The sequence below is a fragment of the Lathyrus oleraceus genome, chromosome 6 (genome assembly GCF_024323335.1).
Source record: "Lathyrus oleraceus cultivar Zhongwan6 chromosome 6, CAAS_Psat_ZW6_1.0, whole genome shotgun sequence".
Classification (NCBI taxonomy): domain Eukaryota; kingdom Viridiplantae; phylum Streptophyta; class Magnoliopsida; order Fabales; family Fabaceae; genus Lathyrus; species Lathyrus oleraceus.
This window is the reverse complement of record NC_066584.1, coordinates 1,305,470-1,323,711: the sequence shown is the minus strand read 5'-3', so window position 1 is coordinate 1,323,711 and position 18,242 is coordinate 1,305,470. Positions and strand designations below refer to the sequence as shown.

The 18,242-nt window shown below is 31.8% G+C and overlaps 2 protein-coding genes across 4 annotated transcripts; both read left to right on the top strand.

Moving 5' to 3' along the window:
- The first annotated feature begins 1,141 nt into the window (after positions 1 to 1,141).
- Positions 1,142 to 3,610, top strand: LOC127093440 (probable cinnamyl alcohol dehydrogenase 6). Its single transcript, XM_051032364.1, has 6 exons — positions 1,142 to 1,364; positions 1,450 to 1,563; positions 1,701 to 1,928; positions 2,476 to 2,764; positions 2,887 to 3,040; positions 3,145 to 3,610. Exons 1-6 carry the CDS (start codon positions 1,270 to 1,272, stop codon positions 3,354 to 3,356), a joined length of 1,092 nt encoding a protein of 363 aa, XP_050888321.1. The 5' UTR covers positions 1,142 to 1,269; the 3' UTR covers positions 3,357 to 3,610.
- Positions 3,611 to 11,452: 7,842 nt separating this feature from the next.
- On the top strand, positions 11,453 to 17,903 carry LOC127093436 (UPF0496 protein At1g20180). 3 transcript variants are annotated; one of them, XM_051032360.1, is made up of 3 exons: positions 11,453 to 11,551; positions 11,629 to 12,598; positions 17,660 to 17,859. In XM_051032360.1, exons 1-3 carry the CDS (start codon positions 11,512 to 11,514, stop codon positions 17,754 to 17,756), a joined length of 1,107 nt encoding a protein of 368 aa, XP_050888317.1. In that variant the 5' UTR covers positions 11,453 to 11,511; the 3' UTR covers positions 17,757 to 17,859. The 3 variants fall into 3 exon arrangements, with proteins under 3 accessions (XP_050888317.1, XP_050888316.1, XP_050888315.1); XM_051032359.1 differs by lacking the exon at positions 17,660 to 17,859 and having other exon boundaries at positions 11,629 to 12,966; XM_051032358.1 differs by lacking the exons at positions 11,453 to 11,551; positions 11,629 to 12,598 and adding an exon at positions 16,500 to 16,613 and having other exon boundaries at positions 16,690 to 17,903.
- Positions 17,904 to 18,242: the final 339 nt, after the last annotated feature.

Below are 18,242 nucleotides of genomic sequence, written 5' to 3'. Positions count from 1 at the left end.
TTAGGGAAATCATGGCAAATCTATTAAATATTATTGGACCTTCCACCAGACCTTTACACCAGCCACCATTGTATTATGTCAGCACACAAATATTCCATACACCTCAGGGAAATCGTGGGAGACCTCGAAGACAAGCTAACGCGCCTGGATGTGGAACAAAAAGCATTTCTATCGGGCGAGTTACTGATTTTCTTGTCAATTTATGTATTTTAATTTTATATTATAATATTATTTTTCATTTAAGTATTTAATTTAATTAATTATAAATATAAAACATAAAATTAAAAAAAAAACATTCATAGTGCATACGCCACATACATTGGCGCATACACTGATGCGCCACATGCATTAGTGCATAGTATGCATTGCGCCAATGCATCTGACTTCAAGACATGCATGCGTCCATCCCCATGGTGCCTATTCTCATTTGCAATACATGCATGTGCCAATGCATCTGACTTAAAGACATGCATGCGTTCATCCCTATGGTGCCTATTCTCATTTGCAATGCATGCATGTGTCAATGGGTATGACGTCTCCTTTTATTAACAATCAAATACACCAATTCAACTTGTGCATAAATAATTAAATATTGTTATTTTGATAATTGATATAAAAAATAGGTTATTTTAATGTTTAAATTAAAAAATATGGTTATTTTAAAAAAAAAACTTCAAATACATGTAAAAATTCCTAAGATCGAAGATTTCCGTAAAAAAAATCGAAAGAATTAAATATAGCAGTTATTAGAATTAGATGGAGTTGGATAAAGTATTAATTTGACCACTATTTTAGGTATATGTAGACAAAGCAATTAATCTACCACTAACGGATTATATGAGTACAGTGTGTGTTTGGTAATGCGACATAAATTCATTTTCTAACAATGATTTTTTCTATCTTATATTTTATAAGTACCAAATTTGTACTGTTTTTCTTTAAAAACTTTTTTTCAGCAGTGAAGAATTTTCAGGAAACCCTATTGGCTTAGAAAGTAATTTTTTTTCGATTAAATTTTTTACACACACACTAAAATGTATTTAGAAACAGTTATTGTATAAAAAAGAATATAATCTAAATATGTTAAAATTAGTTGGGTCCTTACTCACTTTTATTCTTTAAAAAAAATAAAAAAAATAAAAGCAAACACACACTTAACTACTTGTTTCCTTTCTCTATAAATGTGAAGATTTCAATCCAATTCCAACCAACAACCCTTTTGCTTTCATTACATTTCATTCACATTTCAACTGTTTCTCACTCATATCCATGGCTCAAACAACACCAAATCACACTCAAACTGTTTCTGGTTGGGCAGCTCATGATTCTTCTGGCAAGATTACTCCATACACCTTCAAAAGAAGGTAATAATCAATTTTTCATATGCTATATTCCACTAGTACCTTTTTTTTTTTAAATTGAAACTAACAACTTTTTAATTTGTTGCAGAGAGAATGGTGTTACTGATGTAACTATCAAGATTTTGTATTGCGGAATTTGTCACACTGATATTCATCATGCTAAAGATGATTGGGGCATTACTATGTACCCGGTTGTTCCCGGGTAATAACCACCGTAAACTCACACAGACAATATCGATATTCATCGGTTGAGTTAGATCTTAGGACCACTACTCAAATGATATTATTATTTATTGATTTATCATTTATAGGACGATTTTGATTGTATTTTATGTATAGGCATGAGATAACAGGGGTTATCACAAAGGTTGGGAGTGATGTATCAGGATTCAAAGAAGGAGAGAGAGTTGGTGTGGGGTGTTTGGCTGCTTCATGTTTGGATTGTGAGTTTTGCAAAACAGATCAAGAAAATTACTGTGAAAAATTGCAGTTTGTTTACAATGGAATTTTCTGGGATGGTAGCATTACATATGGTGGCTACTCACAAATGTTGGTGGTAGATTACAGGTATTTTTTTATTAACTAATTTTTTATATTTTATTTATTATTTTTTTTTATGATAAAAAGTTATTTTTAATACCTATAAGCGTCTATTAATCACTTTTGTTTATTAATTATTTTTTAACCAATTTTATTTTACATTATCCATGATCACTGTTAACAATCATTTATTGTTAATAGTCACACTATGTTACTATTTATATCATTGTACAAATTTGTGAACATAAACCTGGTTTTTAAGTCCACCGCAGTTGTTGTTGAAGATGTTATCATTTATTGTTATTAGTGTGGTTTATTGAGTAGTCACGTCTCTTTTTTAAATACTATTGTCCGGCCAAAAATAAATAAATAAATTGTCTTCTAATAGAGACAGATTCCGAATCTTTTCTTATTCTATTTATGCTCCATTTTTAAATTACAATTTTATAGTAAACATAAAAAATAGAGACGGTAAAAAATGTTGGCTATTAAAGGAAACATTTTAAAATAAATAGTAGTAATATTTAATATGAAATTTTACCTTGACTAAAGATTATGAAATTTTGATGTGAAGATATGTAGTACACATTCCGGATAGCTTACCAATGGATGCAGCAGCACCATTACTGTGTGCTGGAATAACAGTTTTCAGTCCTTTGAAAGACCATAATCTTGTATCAACAGCTGGGAAAAGAATCGGTGTGGTTGGTTTGGGAGGACTTGGTCACATGGCTGTTAAATTTGCGAAAGCTTTTGGTCACCATGTTACTGTCATAAGCACTTCTCCTTCCAAAGAAGCCGAAGCTAAGAAACGTCTGGGAGCTGATGATTTCATAATCAGCACTAACCCCCAACAATTGCAGGTTTGTAACTTTACATATCAGTGGAGAGTAATATATGGATCTGATTGTGACACTTTTTATGTGGTCTAAAATATAATTTATGAATTTGAACATATAAATATAAATTATGATTTTTTTGACAGGCTGGAAAGAGAAGTTTAGATTTTATTCTGGACACTGTATCAGCAGACCATGCTCTATTGCCTATCTTAGAATTGCTCAAAGTTACCGGAACCCTATTTCTCGTGGGCGCACCCGACAAGCCACTACAATTGCCTGCTTTTCCGTTGATATTTGGTAAAACTAACTTTGATGATCATGCATTTGAGTGATTAGTTTATTACTAGTTAATAAATGCAATTTATTGTTAATGATGGTTTATTATTGTTAAACAATTACAGGGAAGAGATCCATAAAAGGTGGGATCATTGGAGGAATAAAAGAGACACAAGAAATGTTGGACGTTTGTGGAAAACTGAATATAACATGTGACATTGAGTTAATCAAAGCTGATACAATCAATGAGGCTTTTGCTCGTCTTCTCAAGAATGATGTTCGCTACCGTTTTGTCATTGACATTGCTGATGCTTTTGCTACCACCAAACATGTCTAAACCCTTTATTTGGGAATCATATATGGATGCTAGTTATTTTCCGGATTTCATGGATTACTAGGATTATTTACCATCAAATTTATATTATGGATATTAGTTACTTAAAAAAGAAAATCAAATATGTAAACCTTTGGAGTTGCTTTTGAATCTGATGAATGTGGTTGAGCAATTAAAACTCGGTTACCTACCTACTTGTATGGGTTAATCTTTTGACATTGAAATGCAATAAATTTTATTTTAGTCTTCTTTTTTCATTCTCTCTATTAATAACACTCTTTTTTAATATTTATTTTAGTTTTCTTTTTTTAAAATTAGTCATGTATATTGTTATTAATCATGTATATTATGTTATGTCCCAATAATTACGGTGGTCTCCGATAATCAAGGTAGTTTCAACAAAATTATCACTTTAAAGTTGAAGTCAATATTTGAGAGAGGTGGAACTGTTGCAAGTGTAAAGTTCATGCAAGATTATCACTTCGAAGTTGGAGTTGGTATCTAAGAGAGGTGGAACTGTTGCAAGTGTGAGTCAATGAATACCTGGGCGTGATTTAGAGTCACACTTATCTAGAGAAGTCAATTAGAAGTGTTTTCGATTGATTCAAAGTGGAGTGTGGAGGGCCTTTGGATGTAGATGAACGACCAAGAAGAGGAAGGAGGATGTGCTCCTATGTGATGCTCTAGAATAGAGGTCTGCCTTTGGTCATCCCATGTCAGTTGCGCCTAAGTCCTTTCTATCAATTATGGAGTAAGGAATGTTGATGTAGAAGTATTTGAGATTTGTCTAAGTATAAGTTCCATTAAGAGGGTGAGTTTGTTGAAAATGTGCTACCGAGAAAAGATGGAGCCACGTTGAGACGCAGAGGGAGGCTAGTTTGTATTTGGAATATGTGTGTTTAATGCTCATCGTGTAGACAAAACGTTGCTTCAGCGGAGGCTTCGACATGCATCCACACGTGTAGGATAGAGAGGAGACGTGCATAAGTGTATTCTAGTGCACTTGAGTGTATTTATGGATTCGAGATTTCATCTTGACCATTGTCTATGATCTTTGATCTTTTGTTGAATCGTGGCAGTTGGTCCAGGTGCCTTATGTGCTAATAAATTAGGGACTTGAGCTCTAGTTATAATCTTTGTGCTTTTTCTTTGTTTTTTAGAGCTTGCACAAATAAATTTTGCTTGCAAGTTCTTTGATCGTTGATGATATTTTCTAACTTCTGGACCATTTTACTCGAATCAAGGTGCATTCCTCTTTACTCTTAAAAAACATGCATTTAATTTGCAAGGTACTTGATTTATTCTCCTTTGTTAATCTATGTGTTTTCCAGTTCTTCGAGAAGTGGCAGATTTAGGAAACCCATATTTTCATCTCAATTGTTACACTTAGTAGTAACATAGTGGTATATCAATTGTTACACTTAGTAACAACATAGAGGTTTGTGATGTTGATTCTTGAATTGAGGTGGAAGTGATTAATTTTGGAGATAGGTCGCCTCCCCTCATTGGGATAGAAATGCGACAAGTTGGTGTTGGATTTTCTTTGGATGAAATTCTGATGATTGACCCTATACCCATGGGGAATCTCATGGAAGAACGTGAGGGCCAAAGTGTTGTTAAGAGTTTAGACCATATGTTCAAGCGCTACTGAGGATGAGGTGAGGTGGTGGTTGGAGGAATGATCAAGATGTAATATTAATAGTAAACATTTTTTATCTGTGAACAGTGAGAAAGACGTGGGAAGGAAGGCGCCTCAAATACTTAATCTACTTGAGGATGCTGCTGAATACCCTTGGGTGGAAGACACCATTATATGGACTCTGTCTTGGTACACCGATGACAGCATAATGAAGTATGCTTCCTAGGATGTGAGCCCTCCCTCGAATTGGTAAATGACCTTTCTAGGAAATGGTAAAAGCTTTTGTAGTTGGTACAAGATGTGTAGATTGCCTTTACACGAGTGTCTTTTTTTCAAGATGGGTTCGCGTGGTTATATGTGTTGAACATGTATAGTAAGTTTTTGATGATGATAAAAAAGATTAAAGCAAACATCATTAACATCATTAAACAAAGAAGAAAGTTAAAAATAAATCATATTTATTATTACTCGTCAACTTATAAACTATCAACTATAAATTCATATGTTATAAATTAGTTTCTTAGTTATCCATTATTTTTTTGTCAACCGTAACTTTATTAACATAATAACTATGTCTAACAAATCTGTGCAATTACATAAGTAATTTTTCTAGTATAGGTTGCAAAAAAAAATTAACCTTTCTTAAGAGGTAGTGGTGGAAATGGAAGGATAAAACCCATTTGTTGTCATTTCTTTCTTCCTTATCTTTTTTCTATACAAGTCTTGTAGTGTTATATTTGTAAAGGGTTTGGAAAAAGGCGGGAGAATATGGACCTTAAGGAGGGACGAAACGTATATGTCACCTACCATTAGTGACATCCTTGCTCTAAAAGCCCCTTACTCGTCCTATCATGCGAAACATGGAAAAATATGTTTCTCAGGTGAAGGAAAGTTAGAGTCCACTGACTGGTCCATGTTTCCCTAGAAAATAGGGGTTCAACGGTTTCTCGTTGATTTAGTGGGCGGTTATCAGTTCCTAAAAAACCTTAGGCCCAAAAGCATCTATAAATACCTCTTATCTAACAGGAGATGATACATATCATCATACCCTCACCATAATGCTGAAACACACATAGATTATCACCTCACATGAGTTGAGACTCTTTTAACAAAGTAAACATCACCGTATAGAGTCTCTCACCACCGTGAGAAATACCGAACCATCATTAAATACAAAGGTATCTAAGTATCCTCTACCCACGTAGGGATACTGTTGCACCTCAAAAAATGAGAATACGACCTCACGAAGCGCAATCGCACGCTCGTGGGATGGACTTAACAGAGTCGCGACCAAACTTTATTTATTTCCAAAAAGGGAAAATATCGGTAAAACCCCTAAAACAAAGACAATGATATGGCCGTCGCAACCAAATCAGGGTTCGGGAGTCGATTACGCAAGGGAAATGTATTAGCACCCCTCACGTCTGTTGTACTTAACGGGAACCATTTTATTAGTTGCGCGCATTAGTCTTAGCTTAGAAATGTTAGGTTTCTCAAGTTATTAAAAAGGAAAAAAAGATAGGACAAAAGGGTTTTATTTATTAGGGTGCATGACGAGACCTTGAATTTCGCTCCTACATATGTTCGGGTGCAATAGAGAACTCAAGGCTTACGTAGTCATGGATAGAAAATGTTTGTTTGTCGATCGATTTTAGTGAAATCTATTTTATATTAATCGATGAAAAACATTGTTTTATCCAAAAACAGGTGAGGAGCGGGCGTTTGCATCACATTGAATGAATTTCTACATATCAACATTCATGGGAAAATGTTACTTATCTAAACTCAACGATTATGGATGAAACATTGTTTTGCATCATCTTAAGACGAAATATATTTCGTTTTTGAAAAGGTTTTGAAGGGTGCCAAGAGTCAAAAAGGTTTAAATGTGTTTATGTATTTTGGGTTTAAAAGACGAGTATTTATGACTTGGGTCTAATACTCGGGACTACTGTTGGACCTTTCACCCAGGTAATTTTTTTCTTTCAATTTTATTAAGAAAAAAGTTTGAATATTTACAAGTGTTTTGAAGTGAAGACGAGTGCTTATGGCTTGCAAGCTCTTACAACTTGGGCCTAGCATTCGAGATTATGACTGGACCTTTCACCTTGGTACTATTTTTCTTTTGATTTTATTAAGAAAATGGTTTGAAGAGACGTGGATAATGGAAAAAATGGTGAGATCTTTTGAAAACTAATTGACAAAGCTCAAAGTTTGAATCTTATTTGAAAGATTGATCTCATTATGCATCCCCTTTACCACCTTATTTAACGATTTAAGGTCCATGTACAAGATTAAGCAAATCATGGGTCAAATATACAAGCAAGTATTCAGACAAATAAAGATCAATCCAAATGAAATATCCAATGAATCAAGGTCATGTCTAAGACTAATTAAAACTCTTTTTTGGTGCTTTTTTGAAATGTCATAAGGTTAAACCTAAATCAAACATCTAAAAAAACTTAGAATAAAAATAAATTGTTCATGAAAAAAATTAAATTAGAAATAAAAAGAAAATAAATATTTACATTAAATCAAATGTGCAGATGGAGGTTGATGCAACTTAGTTTGTTTGCATTGTTGGCATGAAATATATCTTCAGCATCTATTCACCAACTGACCAACTAGTTTGCGGGTGTGGATTCAAATTTCTCTTTGGCTTTGTGTTGTCCATTTGGAGAACCAAAGCTCAATTATAAATCACCTGCATCAATTTATCAAAATGTCAACAACTAATTCAAATATAGATTGGTCTATTTGGATGGTTGTGTGTTGGTCCTTGTGATTAAGCCGTGACAAAATTCTGTTTGAGGCTGGTCTTATAAATCTGCAGGTAATAATTAGGATGTCAAAACATCTATCATGGTAGTAATCATTGGTAAATTCAAAGGACCAATCAATTATTAATTGGGAAGATGCGAATTTAATTTGAGTCCTAAGCTATATTCCTTGTAATGTTTTGTTTCGAAGTTTAGTTGTTTAATTTTTTCACACTATTATAAAAGACATCTTCCATAACAACCGTTGTGATATGTCAAGAGTGAGGTAATATATTTTCATTAGGCGGATTTTATTTTATTTTTGAACAATCTATAACCACAATCACATTTAACAACCGTTCTGATATGTCAAGAGCGACGCACTTTGAAACCTAACCCCTACAATTTTTATGTTTTTTCGTTAATAAAAAGGTGTGTTCCCTTTATTTCTAATTTTAAATATAAATTAAATAGTTGTCACCACTGTCCTTTTTAACAATCGTGGTGAAATATCAAGACATACCATCATGGTCTGTTTTATGAACCGTTGTGAAAGAGTTTACCTATTTAAACTAACCTACTTCACTTCAGAATAGACTACACTGTAAGTAAAAAACCCTAACTTCTCTAGCCTCTTTCGAATATTTCAAAACTCCATGAATCAATGGAAGATGTCACAAAACTCAAACATAACTTCCACATATCTTTATTTTCGTTTTCCGCAAATAGTTTCAAGTAGGTACATATGTTAAATCGTTTCTTTTCAAAACATTATTCTTTGTAAGATGAGGCGTGTTTGATAAATGTGTTGTGTTAAAGTTATGGTTAGATTATGACTTTGTAGATAAAAGATGTTATTTGTGTTGTTTGTTCATAAACTTATGATTTGGTTTATATATTTTTTGTTGACGTATATTGATTATTCTATTAGGTATGTTGTTAAATGTTGTTGTTGAGGTAGGTTTGATAAATGTGTTGTGTTAATGTTAAACGTAGTTTATGATTTTTTAGATAAATGATGATGTTTGTGTTGTTTGTTGATAAATTATTTTTTTGTTCATGAGCTTATGATTCTGTTTACATATTTTTAGTTGAAGTACGATGATTATTTTGTTAGGCATGTTTATAAATGATGTTGTTGAGGTATGCTTGATAAATGTGGTGTGTTAATGTTAAGGGTAGTTTATGATTTTGTAGATAAATTATGCAGTTTCTTGATAAATGATTTTTTTTTGTTCATAAGCTTATGATTTGGTTCACATATTTTTTATTGGAGTATGTTGATGATTTAGTTAGATATGTTGATAAATGTTGTTGTTGAGGTATGTTTTATAAATATGTTGTGTTAATGTTAAGGGTAGTTTATGATTTTGTAGATAAATGATGTTGTTTGTTGATAAGTAATTTTGTTTTGTTCATAAGCTTATGATTTGGTTAACATATTTTTTGTTTGAGTATGTAGATGCTTTAGTTAGATATGATGTGTTTGTATATGTATGTTAATGTTAATGTTATTGCTTATGATATTTATAATGTTATTATATAATTTTTTGAATTGAATTAGAAAATAATAATTTGAAAACTTAAGTTATGTTAGAAAATAACAACTTACATTGATCAATATTTTACGAGCTTTCTGCAACCCTTTATATACATCTCGCTCTTTGACGGTTAGAATTTGGTTAAATACTTATAACTCTTCAATCAACGCTTCCTGTTTCAATAGTTCATTTTGTAAAGTCACTAGTACTTTACAGAATGAACTAGTAGTGAAGGAAGTGTTGCCGAAAACTTAGAAGCATTGAATCAATTTATAACTGTTAAAGCAAAAGATGCGGATAATGGTTTGTAGAAAGCTCGGAAAACAATGATTAGTGTAACTTTTTCTTCTAATATAACTCAATTTCTCATATTATTTATTTTTAAATCAGATTGAAAGATTATATGTTTGTGGAGTAGTTGATGAAATAAGCATTCCAGATAAGTTATAATAAATTCAAGTATACATATCATAACCATTGCTAGTTATAACCTTGGTAAAATATTGTACGCTAAGTCTTTCACTATGGTTATAACTTTCAATTGTGGTGAAGTGTTAAAAAATTATCAAATCCTGGCAATATGTATCGAACCACTCACCTTCATATTTTACAAAGGTTGTTTTTAACAACGGTAGGGATATGTAACGCCCTACTGAGTTTTTACTATGCAATACAAAAAAATACTCATTAAAAGCCATGTGAAATCATGCCACAAATAGAGATATCACGTCACAAAACACAAATTAGCGATGTGAGCAAACATGTCGCAGGAGCGCATGTCTAAATTTTTTACGACGTGAAAAACACGGGACAACTTGGCCACGTGAAAATCATGTCACAACTTTTTTGTTTACTTTTAAAGAAAACGTAATCTACATAATGAATCCAAACCTAAAACCAGAAAAATCTGCATAATAAATCCAAACACCGTTAAAATTGCATAATGAACTTAAAGAAAACCTCAAAAACACTAAAGAAAGAAGAAAAAATGTGAAGAAAATAGAAGAAACCTCGTAATCAGGAGCAACCAAATTGGATATGGAAGAGAACTTACGTCTCTGAATTGAAGAAGACCAAGTTCACCTAATTAGTAGACGACGCGCTGAGCAAACTCGACAAGGATAATGAGTTGAATGAAATTCATCTTCTCGGATCGCATATGATCCCATCAACGGTAAGTTGTAAATGAAGTGTTCCATTTTTCAGTAAACAACGAGAAAATTGATATGTTGATAGATATGAAAGCGTGTTCATGGGATTAAGGAGGGAGAATGGTTCGATTTTGATGTTAGACGAGAGAAGGAAGATATTTTGTTTCAATGAAATTGAAGATTGAAGTGAGATTCAAAGAGAGTAAGTAACTTTTTCCCCAAATTTCAAAATAATTCCATGTGAACCTTAATTTTCATTTTTATTTTATTTTAAATATTTAGAAATGTGAATATCATATCACAAAATCTTTTTTTAGCGATGTGGTTTTCACATAGCAAAATCTATTTTTTTTAATTTTAAATATTTAACAAAGTGAAAATTACGTGACAACTTCCCTTTTTAGCAACATAATTTTCACGTGATTTTGTCACGTGGTTGAGACCTATTTTTCACATCAACCTTATCAGAATTTATTGATCATAATTTTTTTAGTATTGTCAATTGTAAAGGTTGAGTCCAATATAACATCTCTCGGTCATATTAAAAAAAAAACTTTTAACTTGATCAAATTAGTACGTAACATATGCAATCATTAAGGAAACCAACGTGGCATACAAATATCTATTGCATGAGAACGGTACATCGACACTTCTACGTTGACATTTCTTTACTGCCAACTGTGCTCATAAATCTTTTCCTTTTTTTGGTAAAAATATTTGTTCATATCTTACACACAACACAAGCACTTTCGTTATCAATTACTCCATAACAACGAGCTTGTGGGAAGAGCTTCCTTCCCTGGTGGTGTCTACGTGGAAAAACACAACGTCTCAGAGACAATAACGTGCGCGCAAAGCCATATATCCGTTTTTGTGGTCATAATAACTGCCAACTGGTTTTTCTCTCTTTCCCCCTAAGCTACAACCACACAACACGTATACACCGACTTCTCTCTCTCCCTCTCTCTCTATATATAGTTCAGACAATTCATTCTTCAAGTTTTAATATCAAACTACAAGTCTAAGCTCTTTACAACTAATTTTTGTCTTCCATCAATATTTTTCAACATGACATGTACTAGGTGGCTTTGTTCTCTTCGAAGACCAGGTTTGTTTATATATATTCATTCTCTACATCTCAATTCTCACTTTTCTTTCTAATATTTTGTTCACATTATTAAACAGACAGATCACGGAGAGAATTTGATGAGGAAGAAAGCTTGTGTGGGAAGCCAAACGTAAATGAAGAATATCTCCAAACATTTAGAACTAAGTCTTTCATTGAAATATGCAACAAAGCACAAGGGCAATTTGGGAAGACAAGAACACTCTCTTCATCTTGTTCAACATCTTCTCCTTCTCCTATATGCATGAATCTCACCGACTCTTTGCTCGAACCACGACAAGAAATCATAACAAACATCACACGTAATTTTAAGGTTCATCAACTTCTAGTTGACTATTTCGAAGCTAGCTTAGAAGCATGTCTTTGTTGTGACACAATCCTTGAAGGAATCCACTCAACAAGACTTTCTAATACAAGACTCACACGATTTGTTAATGATTTCAATGATAGCAACAATGAAAAAACAAACACTACAAGAAAATATCACAAAAAGCTTGCTACATTTTCATCGAAATTACAAAACAACCCCTTGTCTGTTATTACTACAATGCAGCTTCATGACCTTCATGATAAGTACGTTGAACTTCTTCGGAAACTAACATCAAAGAGAAAGAAAATCAAAAGAAGATTAACATTGATTAGTGCTTGCAAGAAAGTTGGAGGAATTGCTCTTGCTACTTCACATGGTGCTATTCTTATTGCTTTGTTAATTGTTTCTTTGCATAGCGTTGTTGGATTAGTGGCTGCACCAAGTATTGTAGGGGGCTTAGTTGGTTTGTTTATGAAGAGAATCAAAATTAGGATTAGAAGAAGCTCTAAATGTGAAAGACTTTGTCAACAACTAGATGCGGCTGCGAAAGGGGTATTTATAATGATAAATGATTTGGATACTATGAGTAGGATGGTGAATAGGCTGAATGATGAGGTGGAACATAGGAAAATGGTTGCTGATGTTTGTGTGAAGAATGTTAGAAGTAAATGTGAAATAGTGAAGCAGGTTATGAATGAGTTCAGTGATCAAGAGAGTAGGTTTTTGGAACAATTGGAAGAACTTGAAGAACATGTTTACTTGTGTTTTCTCACGGTAAACAAATCCAGAAGACTTGTTATGCAACAAATTATAGACAAATAAATATATCAAAGTTGTGATTTTGATCCATGCTTGTTGTTTCCAATAGTTTTTGTGTAAATTCATTCATTTCATCTATCCCCTACAGCATCAATTTAAGGTAGTAATTGTTGAGATTTATTCAAACTTCTTGTAGCTTAGAGTTTGGTAGTTTTTGGTTATGAATAACTAACTTATTCAGTTAGTTACAGTAGTTTCCAACTTTAGAAATTTTGTAAAAAGCAGTAATTTGGTGTGCAAATAAATGTCGATCAAGGATTCATATATAGCTCTTTTGTATAAATAACACTACTACTAAAATATTCTCAATTAATTAATCTAGCCATGTTATTCGTAAAACTTTCTGTTAAAATACTGTATCATTGGCTACTAATCAGACCGCAGAACTGATGATAACTCAGTTAATTCCAACAATTTTTTTTTATTTGAAACAAAATTCTTGAAATAAATTTTATAACAATAAAATCTATAGTAATATTTTTATAGAAATAATTTTGTGTAAAAATAATTTACAAAGAAATTATTTATAAAAACTTTAAATAAAAATTTGTTTTGAATAATTATTTTTAAAATATTATTTTAAATATTTAATCATTTTCTTGAAAAAAAAATTGATATCAAAATTTTAAAAAATCGCTTAATTGTGAAACTATTTCAATTTCATAAAAATAATTTTTTGAGATACGACTTAAATATTCGACTATGTTTTGATTCATCTAATTCACTTCAATCACACATTATTGTGTTTCTCTGTTTTGAATCCAGTAATTCTTGACTTGCTGACTCAACCTTAGAACTTAACTTGTTGACCATACTCACTCTGAATAATAAATAAACACAACAACAACAATAATAATAATAATAATAATAATAATAATAATAATAATACTTTTAATATTAATAATAAAAATTAATAAGTACTATACTAATAACGAAACTTAAAAAGAAAATGAAGTTAGTAACCCTAAAAGAAATAAAATAAATAAATAATAAGTACTAAATAAAATAATAATAATAATAATGAAAAATAATAAAACAATTCTAGAATAAATATCAATAATAACAACAAATAAAAATTCTAATATGCTAATAACTTAAAGTGCTAAGCTTAAAGCTTTTGCACATGTTGAAAGGAAGAAACAGATTGAATAGAGAAATCATGAATATTATAAAAGTATAAGATTGTTTATATAGTAAGTGAAGTCTAACTAACTTGAACTATCACCTAACTACTTGATAACAACTATAAGTTAGTTATGTTATATCTACTTTATCTTGTGGAATTGTAGATTTCTTCTTGAAGATCTGAGATTCTAAATACGTCACCTTGGTAAGATCAATCTTTCAACTCAGTCCATATCTCTGATGCAGTGTCCATCCAAAGCACACTTTGTGCAATTTCGGCTTCCACATAATTATGGATCCATGATATGATCATGGTGTTGCATTGATCTCAAGCAACTGAATTGAGATCTTCATCCAATGGTCGAATTAAGCTACCATTGATGAAATACAATTTGTTTTTGGATTGAAGAGCCATTATCATGGATCTTGACCAAGAATGGTAGTTATTGGTTAATAGTAATGGAGTAACAAGAACTAACACCAGATTTTCATTTGGTGCATGAAATAAGGATTGAGTGTATCATTTTGATAACCTTTGTTATTTGCTTTGAAATGAGATGCGCCATGGATGCTGTCTGCAGAACTTACATTTGACATAGTTGTAGAGAGAAGGAAAAAAATGCAACAAAGGTTAACGAATGAAAGAGAACGAATGAGAAAACTGAGAAGATTTCAAGGTGGATGAGATGAGATGAGATATGCAGCAGTGAAGGCTCAATCACAGGCCGTTGATACCATGTTAAACTTCAAGCTTTGCACATGTTGAAAGGAATAAGAAGATTGAATATAGAGAAATGAATATGCTGAATCTGTTATTACTCATCATCATGCATATTACAAGAGTACAAGTTTGATTATATAGTAAGTGAAGTCTAATTAACTTGAACTATCACCTAACTACTTGATAATTAACTATAAGTTAGTCATGTTATATCTACTATATCTTGTGAACAAGTGTATTTTCACTATTCTCTTCATCACATTCAACATAAAGGTAATAAAATATAAAAATGAATTTCAAAAGCAAACTAAAATAAAATAAAAAGGGATAAAAAGTCAAAATGTTTCTCCTCTGACTTTTGGGTAATTGGGGTTGACTATTTGACTTACACACTATGGATTCAGATGAGATATGATCTCAGATGAAATATGGCCTCAGATGACAATGGTGACTCAGATGAAATGAAACCGATCAAATGCTCACATGCAATAGACCTGCATTGATGTAGGGTGTATGGACTCAAAAGACTCAATCAAATATAATAATGTGGTCAAAATTTGAGGTATGACAACGTTTTATTCAAAGTGCCTTTATTTAAATGCAAGTGGGCCGAGAATAACATTATTGTAGAAACTAGTGACTTAAGATTCACATGGATTGACCTTGGCAAGACAACTTATATGTCACTGATCCTTCAAACAAAAAATGATCAATTATGCTCCAAGAAAAGTACATTTCTCATATTGATGAAAATCAAGATTTAAATTTTGATATTAGTGAGACTCCTTCTTACACAACATATGTGCATATTTCATATGAAGAAATTGATACAAATAATGTGCATATTCTTCGTTATGATCATTAATAAATCATATGGAAAAATTAACAAGTAAATATTTTTATTATTTATTCATAATTTATTATATGTTATAGTTTCTTATATACTAAAAAATATTATTATTATTTGAAATTATAAATGTTTTGATAAGACATCAAAAGGATGTCCACGGTCACTTTGTGGATCTTATTTGAAGAATGTAGTGCACAATAAATGTATTGTACACTATATCTAGATGTTGATTTATGTCATTTTAGTTTCTTATTTGATATAATTATGCGTAAATTGTATGTTGTTTTGTTATCTATTTTAATTCACAAAAATTCGGATTAGAAAACGAGAATTCTATAAAATAAAATAAAAAATATTTTAAAAAAATAAAATACTTCAGCACGATTGGTTCTAACAGTGGTAGTGAGAGAGCTATCCACATTAATAAAATTTGAAAAATGGAATTTCTAAGTATCAAATTAATCATCTTTAAACTTTTCATTGCAATTATTTATTTGAATCGTGATGATATATAACAGTTTCTGATTTATTACCATGCACAATGGTCTGTGGTGGTAAGTATCCCATTTACTATTAGACTCTACATCTTCATGGACCTCAACCCTCATTGAATGTTGGATTCATCAATTGTGAAATATATTATTTGTAATATTATATTTATCGAATGTGAATGGTACCTCGATCCTACTACGATTTAAGACATTTCTTTACTGCCATCTGTTGCTTGCTCATATATCTTACACACAACATAAGCGCCTTGGTTATCAAATTACAGTGCAGGAAACATGACATTTGGATATTTATTTACACATAATCCATACATTGCAAGGATAGTATTTCAAAAATTGTAAACGCAAAATAAAACTAGTGAATGTTATTATTGATAAGATGCAAATACTTAACTTTTATCTCTTGTATACTGAGCTTGTGGGAGGAAACACAACGTCTCAGAGACACTAACTTGCGTGCAAAGTTACATATCCATTTTTGTGGTCATAATAACTGCCAACTGGATTTCCTCTCTTTCCCCCTAAGCTACAATCAAACAGCACTTCTTTCTATCTCTATATATTGTTCACACAATTCCTTCTTCCACTTTTAATATCAAACTTCCAATCTTAGCATATAGAATTCTTTACAACTATTTTTTGTCTTCGCTCAATGTTTTTCAACATGACATGCACTAGGTGGCTTTGTTCTCATCAAAGATCAGAACCAGGTTAGTTTATATCTAATTTTTTCATCTCTAATTTAATTACTTACTTCATTAATATTTAGTTCACATTATTAAACAGACAGATCACGGAGAGAATTTGATGAGGAAGAAAGCTTGTGTAGGAAGCCAAACGTAAATGAAGAATATCTCCAAACATTTAGAACTAAGTCTTTCATTGAAATATTTAACAAAGCACAAAGACAATTTGGGAAGACAAGAACACTCTCTTTATCTTGTTCATCATCTTCTCCTTCTCCTATATGCATGAATCTCACCGACTCTTTGCTCGAACCACGACAACAAATCATAACAAACATCACACGTAATTTTAAGGTTCATCAGCTTCTAGTTGATTATTTCGAAGCTAGCTTAGAAGCGTGTCTTTGTTGTGACACAATCCTTGAAGGAATCCACTCAACAAGACTTTCTTATACAAGACTCACACGATTTGTTAATGATTTCAATGATAGCAACAATGAAAAAACAAACACTACAAGAAAATATCACAAAAAGCTTGTTTCATTTTCATCGAAATTACAAAACAACCCTTTGTCTGTTATTACTGCAATGCAGCTTCATGACCTTCATGATAAGTACGTTGAACTTCTTCGGAAACTAACATCAAAGAGAAAGAAAATCAAAAGACGATTAACATTGATTAGTGCTTGCAAGAAAGTTGGAGGAATTGCTCTTGCTACTTCACGTGGTGCTATTCTTATCGCTTTGCTAATTGTTTCTTTGCATAGCGTTGTTGGATTAGTGGCTGCACCAAGTATTGTAGGGGGCTTAGTTGGTTTGTTCATAAAGAGAATCAAAATTAGGGTTAGAAGAAGTTCTAATTGTGAAAGACTTTGTCAACAACTAGATGCTGCTGCGAAAGGGGTATTTGTAATGATAAATGATTTGGATACTATGAGTAGGATGGTGAATAGGCTGAATGATGAGGTGGAACATAAGAAAATGGTTGCTGATGTTTGTGTGAAGAATGTTAGAAGTAAATGTGAAATAGTGAAGCAGGTTATGAATGAGTTCAGTGATCAAGAGGGTAGGTTTTTGGAGCAATTGGAAGAACTTGAAGAACATGTTTACTTGTGCTTTCTCATGGTAAGCAAATCCAGAAGACTTGTTATGCAACAAATTATATAGACTAATAAATATATCAAAGTCCTGATTTTGATACCTCCTTGTTGTTTCAAATCGTATTTGTTTAATTCCTTTATTTCTTCTTCTATGTCCTACAACATCAATTTGAATTCGTTGTCATAAAAGATTTTATGCATTCACGCAGTGATTGTTGAGATTAATCCATGCTTCTAGCTTAGAATAACTTAGTTAGTAGTTATGCTTAGTTTTCAACTTTTGAAACTTTGTAAAAAACAGTTATTTGGTGAGATCATGGCTATATATAGTTCTTTTGTATCAATTACACTACTACTCAATTTTCAATCACTTAATTTGTAGAGTGTTTTAAAATTCGGACATGTTATTGACTCGGTAAAAGCATTGGATTATTTGGACATTGATTAGGCAGGTGGATGAGTGGTCTGACCGATGAATCCACTAGGTCACACCGGTTTTTCTCGAAGCAATTTTAACTATGATTATCAAATCATGTTGTGATATAATTCAAGT